General features: G+C 37.9%; 1 protein-coding gene across 3 annotated transcripts in view; it reads left to right on the forward strand.

The window, feature by feature from the left end:
• The first annotated feature begins 6,914 nt into the window (after nt 1-6,914).
• lcp2 (lymphocyte cytosolic protein 2) overlaps nt 6,915-20,481 on the forward strand; it is a 47,524-nt gene continuing 33,957 nt past the window's right edge. For 2 of the 3 annotated variants that reach the window (XM_031897667.1, XM_031897668.1), the window contains exons 1-3: nt 6,915-7,214; nt 9,636-9,698; nt 13,981-14,027. In XM_031897667.1, the coding sequence (XP_031753527.1) occupies nt 7,137-7,214; nt 9,636-9,698; nt 13,981-14,027 (188 nt within the window). In that variant the 5' untranslated portion in view covers nt 6,915-7,136. 3 annotated transcript variants of the gene reach the window in all.

Consider the following 20,481-nt stretch of genomic DNA (forward strand, 5'->3'; position numbering starts at 1 on the left):
GGGAGCCAACGGGCACTGGAAAAAATAGCCCAGTGGGCCCCGCGGCCCCCCGCTGACCCAGGCCCCTTCCCTCTTCCTCCCCCCGCCAGTAACTGTAGGCACCAGCGCTCCCCCACCTATCATGGGAAGAAAGAAGTGTGGTACATGTTTGGGGGGAGGGGTACACTTAAGTGTAGCAGCGCCCCACCGGGGTGGGGGTCCCCCAGGCGGCAGCCCCAGTGGGGCTCAGACACCCCAATCCGACCCTGAACTATGGGTTGTGTTATAAATCAGGCTCATTCTCGGCCTGTGGATAAATGCCCCTGCCCTTGCATCAATCTACCGTTGTTACTGCTTGTTAGCGTGTTGGTAATTTTAACCGACCAGAACCTTATTACACAACAAGACCCTGCAACAAGGTTCTCAGTACAAGAAATGAGTTATTTATTAATCAAACAAACACAGAGTCTTGTGGAAGCTATCAGCAACACAGAACAGCAACTGAAATGTGTAACTAACAGCTTCCAATGAGACCCTGAAAGTTTCAGTCTTTATAGAAGATGTCATACCTTATCTCAAAGTATATGATACCCCTTTTACAACTTTCTGTGTGCTCTGTGGTTACAGCTGTGCAAATAACAACGTGCATGAAGGGTCTTAGCTAGTCAGCACTATCATGTCTGGCCCTTGTGATTTTATAAGATGTTATACTATATATACTTTATATTCTATTTTATATTTTGCATATATAGTATATTTATATACCTTTATCTCCTACCTCACCTGCCTTTGGTTGTCTTTATAGGGGACACTGGGGGATTTAATGTGTCCCTTTATACAGAACTTACCCATCATAAGTGAGTGTTTCAACATACCCTCTTAAGCTGTGAAACAGCTTACATTATCATATGGATTGGGAACCCCCGGAGACAAAGGAGCATATGGAAATAGGTGTGGTATAGCAATAAAACATAAGCAATTCAAAGTTAGATGTCAGGGTAAGGACATTCTGACAATGGTGGCTAGCTTTATCAAGATAAGGGCAGCAACACTAGGGTCTTAAGTCCTCCTCCGATACCTTTTTATCAGCTTATCCAGAGAGATCCACAGAAGTTATAAATTCTCTCTCACTTTGGGGCACATTTACTAATCCACGAACATCCGAAACGCGCCCGAATGCGTTTTTTCCATAATGATTGGTATTTTTGCGATTTTTTTCGTCGCCGTCGCGAAAAAATCGTACTGTCGTGCCGAGTACGAAAGTTTTGGATTCATTCAAGCTTCAGTATCATGACTTTCCTTGGGCCGGGTTGGAGCTGCAGAGTGCCATTGAGCCCTATGGGAGACTTTCCTTGGGCCGGGTTGGAGCTGCAGAGTGCCATTGATTCCTATGGGAGACTTTCCTTGGGCCAGGTTGGAGCTGCAGAGTGCCATTGAGCCCTATGGGAGACTTTCCTTGGGCCGGGTTGGAGCTGCAGAGTGCCATTGAGCCCTATGGGAGACTTTCCTTGGGCCAGGTTGGAGCTACAGAGTGCCATTGAGCCCTATGGGAGACTTTCCTTGGGCTGGGTTGGAGCTACAGAGTGCCATTGAGCCCTATGGGGTTAACAGAGGGAGCTGAATCCTTATGGGTTGAGCTTCTCACAGATAGTAAGGAATCTACCAAACTAATTGTAGGGGTATGCTATAGACCCCCTAATGTAAGCGAAGAGGAGGAGGCCCAGCTCCTGTTGCAAATAGAAAAGGCTGCTAGTTTGGGGCAAGTGATAATAATGGGGGATTTTAATTACCCTGATATTGACTGGGGCAATAGTACTGCCAGGACAGTAAATGGGAACAAGTTTATAAACTTGCTGCATGACAACTTTATGTCACAAGTTGTTGAGGAGCCAACCAGGAACCATGCTATACTAGATCTAGTGATCTCTAATGACCCAGAACGTATAGCAAATGTGCAAGTGGTTGAACCCCTGGGTAATAGTGACCATAATGTTATTTCATTTAATGTTTGGTGCAGGAAACAAATTTACACGGGGGCAACAAAGACAATGAATTTTAGGAAGGCAAATTTTAGTTCCTTAAGGGCAGCGCTTCAGGGCATAGATTGGGGCATTATGTTTTCTGATAAAAACACAGAGCAGAAATGGTTGTCATTTAAAATGATATTAAATCATTACTGTTCTCAATTTATTCCATTAATAAGAAAAAGTAGAAGTGTTAAGAATCACCCTATGTGGCTTAACTCTGAGGTAAAGAAGTTAATAGGGAGAAAAAGGAAAGCTTTTAAGAAATATAAGTCAGAGGGGACAGTAGCTGCGTTTAATGATTATAAACACTATAACAAGTGTTGTAAAACAGCAATCCGGAAGGCAAAGATAGAAAATGAGGAGCGCATCGCGGCCGAGGCCAAGACTAACCCCAAAAAGTTTTTTAAGTATATTAATAGTAAAAAGATGCAGGTTGAGGGTGTGGCCCCATTGAGTTATAATAACAATATGGTTACAGCGGATACAGAAAAGGCAGATGTGCTTAACCAGTTCTTTTCTTCTGTGTATACAGTAGAGGAGCCAGTGGGCCAAGTCCCACCCAATAGCTTCACTGTTGCCTCAGCTCCAACTACACAGTGGTTGGCACAGGATATGGCGCTTAAAGGGTTACACACGATAAATGTAAACAAGGCACCTGGGCCAGATGGAATACACCCTCGGGTACTGAGAGAGCTAGGGGCAGAATTGCAGTGGCCCTTGTTTCTGATATTCTCAGACTCTCTTTCATCAGGTATGGTACCTAGGGATTGGAAGAAGGCGAATGTCATTCCCATATTTAAAAAGGGAGTAAGATCTCAGCCTGGCAATTATAGGCCTGTAAGTTTGACATCCGTGGTGGGCAAGTTATTTGAAGGCTTGTTAAGGGATCACATTCAAAATTATGTAGTGGAGAATGCCATTATGAGCAGTAATCAGCATGGCTTTATGAAGGACAGGTCATGTCAGACCAATTTAATTGCTTTTTATGATGAGGTAAGTAAGAAGCTGGACAGTGGGGATGCAGTAGATATCATCTATTTGGATTTTGCCAAAGCATTTGATACCGTTCCCCACAAACGACTGCTTTCTAAGCTAAGGTCTATTGGTCTTAGTGAAGCCGTTTGCACATGGATAGAAAACTGGCTACAGGATCGGGTACAGAGGGTGGTTGTTAATAGTACATTCTCTACTTGGAATAAGGTTCTCAGTGGGGTCCCTCAGGGTTCTGTACTGGGTCCACTTTTGTTTAATTTGTTCATAAATGACTTAGGGGAGGGTATTATGAGTAATGTATCAGTGTTTGCAGATGACACAAAACTCTGCAGACCAGTCAATTCTATCCAGGATGTGACATCCCTGCAGCAGGATCTTGACCAACTGGCAATCTGGCCAGCTAAGTGGCAGATGAGATTTAATGTGGATAAATGTAAGGTCATGCACCTGGGATGTAAAAATATGCAAGCCCCGTATACCCTTAATGGGACTGCACTAGGCAAATCCATAATGGAGAAGGACCTTGGAGTCCTTGTAGATAATAAACTTGGCTGTAGCAAGTAATGCCAGGCAGCAGCTGCAAGGGCAAACAAGGTTTTGAGCTGTATTAAAAGGGGTATAGATTCACGGGAGGAGGGGGTTATTCTTCCCCTTTACAGAGCGCTGGTAAGGCCCCATCTAGAATATGCTGTTCAGTTTTGGTCTCCAGTGCTCAAACGGGACATTACTGAGTTAGAGAGGGTCCAGAGAAGGGCTACTAAGCTGGTAAAGGGTATGGAAAGTCTCAGTTATGAAGAAAGACTGGCCAAGTTGGGTCTGTTTACACTGGAGAAGAGGCGCTTAAGAGGTGACATGATAACTATGTATAAATATATAAAGGGATCATATAATAACCTTTCTAATGTTTTATTTACCAGTAGGTCCTTCCAACGGACACGAGGGCACCCACTCCGTTTAGAAGAAGGGAGGTTCCATTTAAACATTCGGAAAGGATTTTTTACAGTGAGAGCTGTGAAGTTCTGGAATTCCCTCCCCGAATCAGTCGTGCTGGCTGATACATTATATAGCTTTAAGAAGGGGCTGGATGGATTCTTAGCAAGTGAGGGAATACAGGGTTATGGGAGATAGCTCTTAGTACTAGTTGATCCAGGGACTGGTCCGATTGCCATCTTGGAGTCAGGAAGGAATTTTTTTCCCCTCTGAGGCAAATTAGAGAGGCTTCAGATGGGGTTTTTTGCCTTCCTCTGGATCAACTAGTAGTTAGGCAGGTTATATATAGGCATTGTGGTTGAACTTGATGGACGTGTGTCTTTTTTCAGCCCAACTTACTATGTTACTATGTTACTTTCCTTGGGCCAGGTTGGAGCTGCAGAGTGCCATTGAGCCCTATGGGAGACTTTCCTTGGGCCAGGTTGGAGCTGCAGAGTGCCATTGAGCCCTATGGGAGACTTTCCTTGGGCCAGGTTGGAGCTGCAGAGTGCCATTGAGCCCTATGGGAGACTTTCCTTGGGCCAGGTTGGAGCTGCAGAGTGCCATTGAGTCCTATGGGAGGCTTCCAAAATCATGCAAAGTCGGAAAGGTTTGCCCGCCGTTTACGAGCGCTCAATGCAAAAAAGTCACGAAAATTCGCGAAAAAGTCGTACCGGCGACGAAAAAGTCGCAACGGCGACAAAAAAATCGCAAAAATACGAAAAAGTTGCAAAATATTTGTTTCCAATCCGATTTTTTCCCATTCGGGATTCGGATTCGTGGATTAGTAAATGTGCCCCTTATAGGTATAATTTCAATCATATTGCAAGAAAGTTCTACAGTCCTCCCTTCAACTATGTTATAAAACTCAAATTATTGCTGAAACATAGGAGATACAGCATCTTATCTTATGGTACATAGTAATATTCTTATGAGTAGGTATATGCGATAACAAAAGCAACAAACAATAGTATGGATTTCCAAGAAAAATACTCCCCACTTTTCCAACCATCTGAATAGATTATACAGGGTACAAAGATTATGAATTAAAATACAGTCACTTTGATTTTCAGGTATTGCTGTAGGTTTATGTAGGTTTAAGAGTTCGTAGATAGCCCACAGTGCTGTTGTTGGGATTTGGCAAAAAGTAAAGAAACCACATGTAGAGATTGTAAACAGTCCTCCATTTGAATCCATATGAAGGTCCTTTTAATAGAGTAGTAGTAGGCGAAAGTTTGTTTAGTGTGGAAAGGAAGAGCATTCATTGGAAGATTCCAAATGTGGATAAAGTTTCATTTATGGATCAGATCATCAACCTGTAATACAAAATAAAGAAGTGATAACAACTGGTGCCTTAAAGAGATTAATCTTCATTAGTTGGTGGGCTACCTGAATCGTCTAAATGTACTGTTGGCTGTTAGAATTTACTTGGCAAACAGCAAAGCCAGAATGCATTAGTGTATGTAATCAAACTTGTTAATGGAAAAGTTGTTTTTGCTTCAAAAGATTACGCCACCTTCATGCATGCCTTAAAAAGTTAGCAATGTGCAATTCAAATTTGCAATGCAGTAACAGTCTAATGATCAATATTACATTGCAATATGTGAATTGTTATTCATATTTGTATGCATTTTTTTCCATTTAGGTCTTTTTTACATTCCCCCATTGAAGTATCCTTTTTGTAGAGCCAAAAAATTGATGTTGGTTATTCCTGTGAAGTTCTAGAACCTTGTAGTCAATGCCTTACGCCATGGGGCACAGGCCAGCCCTAAAGGTGGCCATACACGAGGCGATTTCGCTCGTTGTGCGATGAACGATTATATCGACAAACGATCGTATGGCGATCGAGTTCCCATACGATATGCCATCCACGGGCAACGATAATTCGGGAAAGATTTTGTCGCATCATTATCGTAAAATACCTACGATCGTACATCTACGTACGATCGATGTCGTTGCTGGCAATCGTGACATGCGCAGAGAACAATCGTTGAAAGACAAATGTCTGACACTCACACCAACTGGCAGATTTTATCGTTAAACGACCAAAATTTTTAAACCTGGCCGATCGATTTTGGGGACGATAATGTCGGCTCGTTTAGTGGGCCGACGATCGTTCGTACACCACCAACTATACGATAACTTAACGATAGCATCGGATCGTTCGCGAATCGGTCGTTTGTAAGTAAAAAATCGGTCCGTGTATGGCCACCTTAAGCCGCTCTTTACTTTGCAAGTTTGAATGATGTACAAATTAGAGGGTTGTGGGGGACAAGTGGGGGGACACCCACATGCCTCCCACCCCTCACCAATACAGTGCTGATTAACACAGTCACTAGTGGCGTAACTACCAGGGGAGCAATTTGCAAAGACCCCTTACTTCTATTTTATTAAATAAATGGATGTGGCCTCTTTGCTAAAATTCAGACGAGGGAATCCTGCTGGATTTGATCACATTTTCAAGATGTGGTGTCTATTCTGCAGGATATGTTATGCACCTCGGAGCTGTCTAACACCATTCTACTGTGTGGGGTATTAGAGCTAGGAAGTAGCACTGAGCTCTAACACCCCTCTAAACCTTTATTCTCAGATGCAACTCACAGACATGGATTATGCCTTTTTGTTACCTCAATAACTATATTATTTCGTACACAATTCCCAATAAATTGCATTTTTTCAATATAATCTGAATTGTAATTTCATGCCTAGTATTTAGGAATACAGTTCCAAAGTTAACAAACAATTAATAGAGAATTGTGTGCCATTAAATAAAGTATGCGCCATAAATTCCCTATTAATAGTGCTGTAAGGGAAGGAGTATGATTAATAATTGTTTTGTTTATTTTTTTTAATGTAGCTACAGCTTAACACCATAAACGAGTCTCATTTGAGGAAGTGGTACAGGAAGTCAGTTGCCTTTTTCTGAGAAGCGAACGTTCACACCAAGGGGAAGTTGCATTTTCAAAAGATGATTCAGTGTAACTGAATGGCAAAAGCTGCATTGTGTATTGTGTCTGTATTGTTTAACTAAAGCAGGCACTGACTACAAATTTCACAGGAATAGACAACATCTTTAAACTTCTTGGCTTGGCCAAAGGGATACTGTGAAGGCAACTGACTAATATGAAACAACCTGTTCTGTAAAAAAAAAGAAAGAAGAGAAAAAACATGGATTTCCGAAGCATCCCTTCATGTTCCGAAGTCAGCTGTTGGAGCCCTGAAGCTCTCATTGAATATTTTAGAGCTGTAAGTACTGTTATATAAAACTATATATATACTGTATGTATTCTGCTGTTATACATTTTACACACACACACACAGCTCATAAGAGCTAAGAACTTTCTGCAGTAGCGGTATCAAGTGGTTCCTATAGAAGTCAACAGGAGGTGGTGAGACTCTGTTTAATGCCAGTAACAACACAGTATTTAGAACCTGTTTTTAGAACCTTAGAATGCAAGCAGGAATGTTTAATGATACGCATTTTGTAGCTGTTATTATCTAAGAAAAGAAAAAGTATATATTTTTTAGTATATTTCTACCACTTGCATTCTAAGATTTGTACATAAAATAAACATATTTATTTTCAGTAATAAATACTTTTTTCAGTAGTTTCCTTTTCAGAACTAAGTTGTGTTTTCAGTTTCCAACTCTCCTAAATATTGTGAGACCTTGATAGAAGGGACCCATTTATTTTGTTCTTGGCTTCTAGCCTCTTATTGACAGAATTGTTTATTGGACTTTTTGTCTCTGCCTAGCTATAGTCCTTCTTACCCCATATGCAATTTGTCTGCTGAAATACAGACACAGCTCATTTTATCTAGATGTTTCACACATTGTGGCATGAACCATATTGTACCATTTGTGCCATATAAGCTCTGTGATGCCACAATGTTTGCTCCATCTGAATGAGCCAGTTTAACCCTTGCCATGTGTTAGCATTCAGGCTAGACTTGTGCCATGCAAAATAAAAGTAATGCTGCACCTCTCTGAGCTCAAATTTGGAACTTTTTGGAATACTGTAGCCTTTTTACTGCTGCTCACTAATGTTTTGTGTCCCCTATGTCCTTTACTGGCTGTACTTCCACCTTTTATTTCCCTGCTGTTTCTTACCTTCGCTTATGTTTGACAAAATGCTTTAAAGGCCTTATAATGGTTTGGCAACAACGTCAAATGTTGAATGTGTCTCTGTTTTACATGAGAGAGGTTTTGCATGTAGTGAGCTATAAATTACCCCCGTTCCCTGTTATTTTTTACTTAATGTTTAAAACAGTTGGATTCTAAATGGGGGGCCTACAGCACAACTGAAGCCTGAATATCAGCTGGCAAAGTAGTTTCTTTATATAAACTCAGTTAGAACCCTGGAATGAAATGTGCAAATTGGCAAGTGAAGGGTGGCAGGTCACTATATTTAAATGCAGACACAACTCTTTTAAAATTGTGTTGTTACTGGGCTTTAAATTAATGTAGTCTCATGCACAAGTCATTAAAAAATGTTACATTATTTTAGAGGTATGGGATCCATTATCCAGAAACCCGTTATCCAAAAAACTCAGTATTATGGGAAGGCCCATTTTAAAACATATTTCCTTCTTTCTGTAATAATAAAACAGTACCTTGTACTTCATCCCAGCTAAGAAATAATTACGCCTTATAGGAGGCAAAACAATCCTATTGAGTTTATTTAATGTTTAAATGTTTTTTTTAATAGACTTAAGGTATGGAATTCCAAATTACGGAAAGATCCCTTATCTAATAACCCCCAGGTGACATTCATTCTGGATAACAGGTCCCATTTCTACTTGTTTTGCTAGCAGCCTATGGAATAACATATTCAGTAACACATTGCCATTAACAGCAATGAAATAGATATCTTGTAGCTTGGCAGTGTTGTCCACTACATATTCAACACCTGTGGTCAGTGGTTAATGTGGTTCCATAGTGGGTATCTTAATGCACACACATACCCACACGCAAACAACATTTGCATTGACTATATAGACCAAAGAATAATACTAATGTAGCATCAATGCTAGTCTACAAGCAATATCTCAAATGCTATCAATGCTTTGTCAAATCATTTACTTTTTTCTCCTGTAGATCAGTAAATTATAAAATATTTTTTAGCAAACTTACTACTACAGTAAAAACTCAATTTTACATACCCTGATTTAAAGTTTTTCCTTATTTATACCCTTTTTTTGTGGTTCGACCATTATATAGTGCATAAAGCATTTTCCTGATTTTATACTATTTTTTTGGTCCCCTGAAAAATGTAAAATGGGGGTTCTGCTGTATATATAAAAGTCTCTCTATGCATCCATCATTTACTCCTTAATATTAATGTGTCATGTATAAACAGGAGAGATTTAAGGATTTTTTGTGAATGAGATAATTATATTTAAATCTATGCTTTCCTAATTTGCTTTGGTATTATTACCTCAACACCATAAAATCTATATGAAGTCAGCAGAAAGCCATTTTATAGAATACAGTATATCATATGAATACCCATACATTGTTATAAACCGTTATTTGTGTCATTATCAGGTATAATCAGTTCTTAAGTTCTTAATGAGTTGGTTACTCTATGTCTATGTAATGAAAATGTAATTAATTTGTGTGTGTGTTTTTTTTTTAAATGCCTTTATGTTTGTTTCCTTTTAAAAGCACAACCTTCGTGATTGTGAAAAGTTGGTCAAAAAGCAAGGCATTACCGGAAAGAGATTTTTGGTAAGAATTTGATTCCATGGTTAATGCACTGGTCTTTTTAAGGCAGTACAGGTATGGGATCCGTTATCCGGAAACCCGTTATCCAGAAAGCTCTGAATTACGGAAAGCCCATCTCCCATAGACTCCATTTTAATTAAATGATTCAGAATTTTAAAACCGATTTCCTTTTTGTCTGTAGTAATAATACAGTACCTTGTAATTGATCCCAACTAAGATATAATTAATCCTTATTGGATGCAAAACAATTCTATTGGGTTTAATTAAATTTTTATTGATTTTTTAGTAGTCTTAAGGTATGAAGATCCAAATTACTGAAAGACCCCTTACCCGGAATACCCTTGGTCCCGAGCATTCTGGATAATGGGTCCTATACCTGTATGTGAAGAATATATATGTTAGCAAGCACCCACAAGCTAAAAATGTGAATTTAGAATAAGGTGATCCATATAGTTTATCTTCTAGCACTGGGTCCACCTGCAGTGTTTTTTCAATGAGAGTAGCAGATCCAATAGACACAAAAACATTATAAGGAAACAGCTAAAGAGTTTTTTTTTTTAATTGCAAATGCCAATGTCCAAACATTATCAATATGCTGCAACGCCCATACTCACATTGTCTGCTAATGAGAAACTGACTGGTGTTAGATGTAATAGATTCACTGCGAAACTCTGCATTTTGCCTTTGGTGAATTTTATAGCGAAACTGCCACAAACATTTGGGACAGATTTTCTCATCACTAGTAAAAAAAATGAAAACAAAAAGAGCTCTATTTTGTAAAAATTATTTTTTGCTTAAAATTCGAAACTAGTGGAGGTTCTTACTCTATACCTTGCCTGCTTTGCGATGTAGGACTTTACTAGGGTTCCCTCAGAACCTTTATAATTGGTTTTATAATCATGCCTTCTCCTAACTCTCATTTAATGTGTTTGTGTTGCATTAGTTAGATTGATTAGTGTTGAGCGCCCTAACTCTCACCCTGTACCTTAGTGGAGAAAAGTGTAAAAAGAATTGTCAGTCAGAAATTCCTTCTGGAAAAGGGGATTCCTCAAATAACAGTGTAGGTTTCTATAAAAATGTATTGCATTAAACAGCTCATATGTAAAACCCTGCTTCCTACAAATAAACCATTTTGTAAAAATATACTTTTTTATTAGTATGTGCCATTGGGTACTCCTAAATAGAAAATTGCAATTTTAATTACTATGGGCCGCCTCCTGGGATTGTATGATTCGCAGTGCACACAAACAAACCAAGGGCAGACACACACACTTTAGGTCACATCAGCCAATAAATGGACAAAGTTCTGTCTTTTAATTCTTCCCATTACAGTTAGAGGTGCATTATTTCCTGTCAGACGATCTCCGAGGGAGCACACAGCCCATCATAAAATGGTGGCTCAATGTAATAGATGTGACAGGGCAATATATATATGATATAAACTATTTGTTGGTTAAGTATTCTATTATATTCTTTAGTTTTTCTTTAAATGCACTAAGCACCAATGCTGTGACAAAAAGTCACTGAAAAGTGTTGTAGATCTATACATTAAACCATATAAAGCTTTTTAATTTTTCATTTTTGGGAGCTGAATACTTCAGGCTGTGAAATGAAAAATTAAGTTATAAACCAGAAATCATTGAGAGCGCAGACCTGTTTCAATATTTATCAATACAGCAGTGATCATATTAGCTCATTTTCTTCATATCCTAGAGTACAGGTATCAGACCCCTTATCCGGAAACCCACTATAAAAAGCTCCGAATTACGGAAAGCCTGTCTCCCATGGACTCCATTTTAATCAAATAATTCAAAATTTTAAAACTGATTTCCTTTTTCTCTGTAGTAATAAAACAGTACCTTGTAATTGATCCAAACTAATATATAAATAATCCTTATTGGATGCAAAACAATCCTGTTGGGTTTAATTAATGTTTTATTGATTTTTTAGTAGACTTAATGTATGGAGATCCAAATTATGGAAAGACCCCTTATCCGGAATACCCTTGGTCCCGAGCATTCTGGATAATAGGTCCTATACCTGTATTTATCACATACATTACAAAATTTTGCTATGATATATCACTGTATTCTGCAATAAGCAAAGTGAACACAAACTCTAACCACACATTATTAGGTACAGGTATGGGATCCCTTATCCAGAAATACATGTATTGGTAAATTTTACTTAGTGGTAATAATAATTAGCACTCTGTAAAGCATTACCAATATTTTTGGATTATTATTATTTTTTTAAATTTGTCCTAGTGTTTTGTCCCCACATGTAATTTGTACTTGGGATTAATGCTTTAGCTAGGTGTTAGTGCTTAGTGCTGCTGTGCTTGCACCAAGGGCCAACATCTCATTGAACAGAATGATATTCACTCGCACATCCTCAAAAACTCATTTATGTCAGGAATTTTTTTAAATGTGAAATGATCAAACTGTTCTTCAGGGTTCCTAGCAATTCACTAACGTCCCTATTAAAACATTATATTGCAATTTGTGTTAGAAGTCTAATAAAATGGGATCAATATGTATTGTAAGGGCTCCCTGCAATAAGCACTAAAATGTGAAGGGCTCCTCCAATAAACAACCAACGAGAGGTCAATTTATTAACTATTTTATTGTTTTTACTAGTGGTACCAATGCTAAATACCAATAGTTGCCTTAACCATTAATACCACATAGGAAATACATTTTTACTTAAAACAATCAACCACATTCTAGCAGCTGACACAATGATCTTGTCTGATAAATGTTTCAGGTCATTAAACATTTTCTAGCCTGTCAGAAAATTGTCCTGAAAGTTAAAAAGAAAAAATAGAAACAAATTCAAACTGCTGGGGATCCTTGATAGTGTTTGGCAAGCTTGACTCTTAAACAAAACTGTGAATTATATGATTAAAGTGTACTATTAATGTATTTGAGCACAAGATGGATTGTAAGAATAATTTCAAAGGCTGGGGCTGATTTACTAACTTAAGTACTAAATTGTATAAGTTCTAGTGACAACAAATCAGATCCTTACTTTATATTTACTTTTCTATCTTAAATCTGCCCCATTTTTGAAGAATGTTTTATCAATCAAATCCACCTCTACACCAGTGTAATCTTACTGGCCGTACTACAAATACACGCATGGAGGGGTTTTATCAAAAGCCAGTCAGAGAACACACCTGTAAGTTAATTCTGAAACCATGGCAATTTAAAAAAATGTTGCATTATCACATTTATTTTTTGGGTCTTTCTTTGGTTCAGCAAAAGGCTTGACATTTGGATGACATTGTTGATCAATGTGTCTGTATGGCCCATACTCCAAATTACTGGATTAGCAACATTTGTCAACCCCCTGATAGTGTATGGCCAACTTTTTTCCTAAACAATTTAGGCACTAAGTTGTCCAATTGCAGTTGCGAGTAGCAACAAATCAGGCATGCCATATATTTTCCAACTTGTAGTAGACTGTTCAAAAAAAGCATTTGTGAAATGTAGTACCTATGTTTGTAAATTAGTCCAGCTGGATTCAATATCTATGCTAAATCATACATAAGACATGGACATTTATGTGTTGGCCTAATGTTTTTGGTCTCTAAGGGTCAAGAAACACGGAGCTACTTAGTAGCAGCTACTTGTCACAGCTACTAAAAGCCAAAAAATACCCTGCAATAGACAGTACTGAGAATTGCCTCTGGTAAAACACACGTAGAGACAATTATCAGTAAATGATCAGCATTGTCTGTTTCTGTAGCCATGACAAGTAGCTGCTACTAGTAGCTCTGTGTGTCTTAACCCTAAGTATATTCCATGAGGACGTGTAGGAGATTGTGTCCATTCTAATTGTTCTCACTTATCTCTGACCATTTCCTATCAGCCATACCCCAAATTATATAAAGCCACACCCCTGAATTATAAACTATGCCACACCTTTACCCAACTGACACTGACAGAAAAGGCTAACAAGAACTCATAGATAAGGGAGGGAACAAGCAAGAAAACATCGGCAAATATGAAGCCAGTTGGAATTATCAAGCATCTTCAAAAGCTTTTTATTGAAGCAAAAGAAGCTCTCCGACCTAAATGTAACTGTCATATCTGAATATTTGACTAATACAAACAGAAAATTTAAATTGTACATTTTCATAGCTCTTTAAATATTGAAGACTTTCGCTATTAAGTACTTTCTTGCTGATAAGGAATCTTGCCTGATCTTTTTAAAGGCTGAGAAAACTGCATGTACCATAAATATTTGGCTTTCTTTTTAATATTCATTATTCTGGTTCCAGGAAATGACTGAAAATGAAATACAGAAGTTTCCCAAAGTAGCAGTACCGTGAGTATAAATTACACTTAAGTTCTTAATTACATCTTGGATAATTTGTAAATGTGATAGTGTATATAAGTTGAAATAACAATTTCATCAGTTGCAATACATGGAGTAAGATTTTTTTTTTTTTTTAACAATACCATGCTGCGGTTGTGCTGTTATTCTGATTTGGTGGTATAGTTCATTGTATCAGTTCTTGTGTAGTGTGTTTCTTATTTTGGTACAGAAGAACAGGAACAACACCTCTTGTCTTTGTAGATTAAAATGCCTTTATTGCAACATTTTTTTGGGGCAAACAACAATAGCAGCAACGTTTCAGGTCACAAGACCTTTTATCAAGCTTTTTTATCAAGGTCTTGTGACCTGAAACGTTGCTGCTATTGTTGTTTGCCACAAAAAATGTTGCAATAAAGGCATTTTAATCTACAAAGACAAGAGGTGCTGTTCCTGTTCTTCTGTACCAGGATATGCCGATGGAAAGTGGCCATTGGGGAACCTGCACTACTTCTAACTAATCACAAGGCTTGGTGCTGACTACTACTCTCCATAGTGTGTTTCTTATTTCACAAGCCAAATATATTTCTTCCTCGCATTACAAAATGACAAAGCTGGCAGCTCCATAATATTAGAGCAAAGATATCTTCATGCTGGTCCTGGCCTCTGGTTGTAGAATCCAGTTACCGTTTATACTCAAGTATAAGCCGATCCGAATATAAGCCAAGGTACCTAACTCCTCCGTCCATGCATGCGTCCATCCACGGGGGGGGGGGGGCGATTGCGCGCACGGACAGTTACTTGTCAGACACTAACTTTCAAAACCATATGCTCGAGTATAAGCCGAGGGTCACTTTTTCAGCACATTTTTGGTGCTGAAAAACTCGGCTTATACTCGAGTATATACGGTAATTACATTGACACAGATTTTGCTACTGCACTTCTCCAGCATTAAAAAATGTAAGCAGAGCACACTATCAGTGGGAGAGGAGCCATCCTGACATTTTAGCATTAGGTACTTTAGCTTTTTGTTCAGCAGTTCTTCAGTTTGAAATTTCAGCAGCTACCTGGTCTAGGATCCAGTTTAACCCATCAAACAGGCAGTGATTTGAATGAGAGATTGGAAGATGAATAGGTGAGGGCCTGAATAGAAAGACGAGTAATAAAAAGTTACAATGCAATTGTAGCCTCACAGAGTGATCTGGCTGCCAGGGTCCTTGACACTCGTTTAAAAGCTGGAAGGAGTCAGAAGAGGAATGCAAATAACTCAAAAACTACAACTAATAAGGAACAAAGACGAGCTCAAGTGTTGCTAAGAACTGACTATTTTTAACATACTTAAAGTCAATTTAAAGGTAAACTACCCCTTTATTTATAGACTAATCATCAACACTCAAGTCACGTTCTCTCCTAGTCTTGGTTCCCTTATCCCCATCATCTGTGAAATTTTCTCTTTTTTCACTTCCCTCTGGGTCTATTAAATAGAGCAAATTTAGGGAAATATATATATATATATTTAGTTGGCCACTAACGAAAATGTTTTGATGATTTTTTTAAGATGTTTCAGTAGGGTTTGGCTTCTTTTGTCAAGAATATTAGTGCAGCTATTTTGGTGTGATGATATGAAGGAAAGGGGAATGCTATATGGGAAATGGTGGCATAAAGGTAGACTCAAATAATAGAAGAATCAGAGATAAGATCTAATAGCATTACAAGAGGTCAGGTTGGACTGGGCAATAAATATAGAAATGTATAAATAAATATAGAAATGTATAGCTTGCTTGGGATGATCAGAATATTTCCCTATTTGATCAAAATTACAAAAAATAACAGAAAACATACACTGCATTCGCACAAAATCACGGGAAAGCAAATGAATCTCTAAGAATGTAAAATCAGTTCAAATTTAAACACTGATGATGTGTGATAATAGGATAGCCAATAATAATGAGGAAGCCATTGACCAGGTGTTAAGTTCAGGGTGACTTTTGTGCATTGTACCCCTTCCTGCTCTTTTTGTTCCTGAAATCACTTGCAATAGACATGTAAGTGAATTCCATGGCTCATCTATGTCCTATAAATCATGGGGATGCATTGGCACCATATAATTTTCCTATAAGTGCAGATTGTATGCCTCTGTTCTATAAATGCTTGCTCCTTGCCACACAAGAAACATGTTGTCATGAGTACACAACCCCTATGTGGAAATGGTGTATTGAAAAAATGTCAGCGTGTCATGCTAAACTTAACCTCAGTAAAGAATAAATTACCATTTCTGATAAGACACATCAAGAACATTTGCTTGAGGAGAGCTTTATTTTAGATGTGAGCACATCAATTATATTTGTGTGTTCATAACATTAAATTAGTCATCTAATTCTTGAAAATAACTACCTCTTTTCACAACAAATAATATACGGGGGGGGGGGGGGTATGGTCTAGTAACCCATGGCAACCTAACAGCATTTAGTAGTTACTAGTCAGATGTTTTGAAACCCCCCCCAAAAATCTGATTGGTTAAATTAGTTTACCATATGTAGGCAAATATAAGACATTTTATTATATTAACCTATGTGTAGTGTGCAGTTACCCTATTTTATTATAGAGGGGTCTTACTTTGGGTAATCCATTTGTTTTTATCTATTGTTTAGGTTTTGAAACATTTAATAATGGATTAACATAGATGTAAAAATATAGTTTTTTTGGTGATATCAAGTTCCTGTAGAGGTTTTTTTTTAATGTTAATTAAAAATAAATATTAATTTTTTTAGCATTACCTATTGCGGACGGCATATATCACAGGGATGAGAAAACACAAAAATCCTGGAGAGGGCATTTATCTTTGGCACAAAAATACTTACTTTCAACATAAGCTCTGTATAGGAAAGATGACAGCCGGTTCCTGTGTAGTAGGAATAAATGACAGCGCACCATTTCCATAATAGCACACATGGTGTTTGCCTTACACAAAACCTGCATGCAGAAGTCAGAAACCCTTCCCCGCTGGCAGCTGCTTTTGTTCACTTGAATGGGAAACACAAGACAGAGACATGTGCTGGTAGGTGGGTATCACTTAGGAACACTGACAAAACTCCCGTTGCACTAAAATCAGCAAGAATCTAGGGCAAACATCAGCAACAGTGTTGTCAATATGATTTTCTATTTGGAGAGATATCTTATTCACAGTTATGTCACTCTAATGGAATAAATAAAGTTACTTATCCTGTCCAGCTCAGAGACATAGAATATACCATTCCAAGTAAGTTGAGTTATAATATTCTATTACAAAAATACAATAATATAGGCCAGTGCTGCCCAACTTCTTACATGTAGAGGACCGCTTATTACTCATATAGCATGTTGGAGGGCTGGATTAAATTGAAATTATGATGCCATACTGTGAAATCTATAGAGCCTTTTTGAGCGCCACATCCGGCCCAGGGGTCTCCAGTTGAACAGCCCTGATGTTGCCTTTACTGTTGCATTTTGTAAATTGTAGCAGGTCAAATTAACTTAACCTAAATGATTTAGCAATGCCCTTAAAATAAAGTACATTTAGTAAATATTGGCCTTATGATGCATCTAAATTATTTTGAGAATGTAAAATTTTCCCCCTCCAGTGCTACTGTTTCTTCCCATAACCTTGCTTTAAAATGGTGCATTACTTGTGGGCACTATATAAATTAATGATAACAATATATATGCCTTTCAAAGGATTGTATGTAAGTCAGAGGCTGTATAGTCATAGCTACGAACATGATATGATAATGTTATTACCTGTAACAAAACAGAATTTCTACCTACAACAATTAAAGAAAACAAAATGAACCCATGGAAGGAAGCTATACAAATGTGTGTGGGGTGAAGCATGGTTTCACTGGATATTGTACAGGGAGGGGAGCCTGGATGCACTGGTGCCACTGTATAAAGTCTTGGTGAGGAACACCAGCATGCACTGATGTCAAAGCATAATGACATAAAGGAACACCATGATATATTATGTATCTAGGGTCACTGTATAAATGATATTACAAACTGCATGTATAATGGATATGCCAGAACCCACTTAGATCACTACATCTTGTAGGGGAAGATGGCAGCACAAACTGCTGACACCCTGATACCAATACTCCATGTTCTTTGGGGCTGCCATTACTCACTGCTATTACTGCATAAAATGCTTTGGTCCAACAAAGATAAATATAGCTAGACAGAAACAGAATGTTCTTGGTATATGATAAGATGCCGAAATGCCATACTGTCTACTTAACACAATATAGTACCTCCCACTTAACAAATAAATATAAATATATCGGCCCGTGTATGGGCACTAATGACAGGCCTGCCCGACTGACATCTGGTCTGAAATTGGCCAGATCTCGATAGGGCAGGTGTGATGCGGTCCCCGAACCGACAGACGGCTATACCCGTCATTCTAATTCAATCGTTTGGCCCCCAATGCCAAATGACCAAATTAGCCCGATATCGCCCACCCGTAGGTGGGGATATAGGGAGAAGATCTTAGCATGTACGCCCACCTTTAGTCGTAATGGTGCTATTTGTATATACATAGAGATCTGCTAAAGAATCTGACAGTAATTGTAATTTGTACTTCTTTGATTTGATGATGTGGATTTAAAGTGAGTTCCCTTCTGATTTCACCTTCACTTAATCTGTTCAGTGAGTTTGTAATGGAACAACACTATGCAGACCAGTTGAATCTATCCAGGAGGTAGCTTAGACAGTGTGGTGAAAAAAGGTTTTTAAGGTGAGAACTGTGAAGTTGTGGTCTTCCCCTCAGTGAAGTGGCTGTAATAAAAAATACATGAAATAGTTTAATGTACGGATACCACAGTTTAAGAAAGGGTCGGTTGCCTTTAGCAAGTCAGAAAATATGTTACTGAAATGATTGCTTTCAGTATCAAGCTGATCCGGAGACTAATCCGATTGCAAGAGAACTTTTACCCCCTCTAGGCAAATTGGTGACAGCTTCAGTTCAACTAAAAAGCAAGATTTAGTTTAACAAAGACAGCACATGCACACAACCCAAATGATCTTTTTTTCCGTTTATAAACAATTCCCTATTGACAAAATGCTAACTCAAAAGCAAAGGTAAACTCCTTTATATTAAACATTAGTCTATAGATTATAGGGGACTCTTGTGCATATTGGAAAACCTGCAGCAATATGAAACGGTACTTTCCATAATGGTGGCGTAGCTCACTTCCCACATATACAGTAAGTCAAATTGTATAAATAATGCACACAAATTGATCTTCTCTCTATATTGAATCTTTCATGTCATCTTTAGATTGCGGTTTACACATTCTTCTTGCCTACAGACATTTTGGTTGTTTTCTCAGAATGTAGAAGAAGCCATAACTTCCTTTATCTTAGAAAATAAGACTTATTCCTTACAATGGAATTATTTAATTTATCATTTTTCACATAAATTGTAATAACACAAGATGGGTAGAATTGCAGCACAGAGAAGTAAATTCAATATTACTTATTGGGGCATGTGTAGCAGATATTGAACTTATATTATAATAAGTGCTACTGTGTTCCATAGTGCTGTATATAAGGGTGCATAAGTACCATACATACATATGCTGTAAGAAGATTAGCAATAAGTGGTTTCTGAGCAAACAACCAAATGTCTGTAGACAAGAAGGATGTGTAAACCACAACCTAAGATGACTTATGAAAGAAAAATATTACTCATTGGGCATGTGTAAAGTATTACTCATTGGGGCATACAGTATGTGTCAAATATTGAAGTGATATGATAATAAGTGCTACCATATTCCGCAGTGCTGTACATAAAGGTGCATAACTGACATATATACAAATGGTATAATAAGGGCCATGCCCATAAGGGCTCACAATCTAAAAGGGTCAGGTATATGTGAGATACAAGATATAAAGATATATGTCTGTATGTGGAAATTTATGTTGGAGAACTATTTATGACCATGTCCAAGTCCATGGCTATAAATGAGACGATAAGCAAAATGTGCAAAGGTTGATGTGTTATTGTGGCAACTGATGATTTGTTTTTTTCTAATGGAAGATTATAATGTTAGTGTGAAGAATTTTAACAGATTGTTAGATATCTTGTATAATGGCCACATATGCTATGTAGGTAGGGAACTTCTCTAGTACATTAGGGGGCGTATTTATTATGCTGTGTAAAACTAATTCGCCGAAAAAACGGAGTAAAAAGCTGTGTAAAATAAATGGAAATGATCGACATCTGAACGCCGGATATTACGCCATTATTTTCCATAAGTTCCGGTGGAAGAAAAAACGCGTAAAAAAATTACGCCGATTTTATGCCGTTTTTACATACATTTTTTAATTTAAGGTGAGCCATTGTTGAAAATAACCTAATGTAATTAAGGATCAGGAGTATAAATGTGATAGGAGAATGTATATGTAGCTAGTGTATTAAATTTCAGAGGGG

The sequence above is a fragment of the Xenopus tropicalis genome, chromosome 3 (genome assembly GCF_000004195.4).
Source record: "Xenopus tropicalis strain Nigerian chromosome 3, UCB_Xtro_10.0, whole genome shotgun sequence".
Taxonomy (NCBI): Eukaryota; Metazoa; Chordata; class Amphibia; order Anura; family Pipidae; genus Xenopus; species Xenopus tropicalis.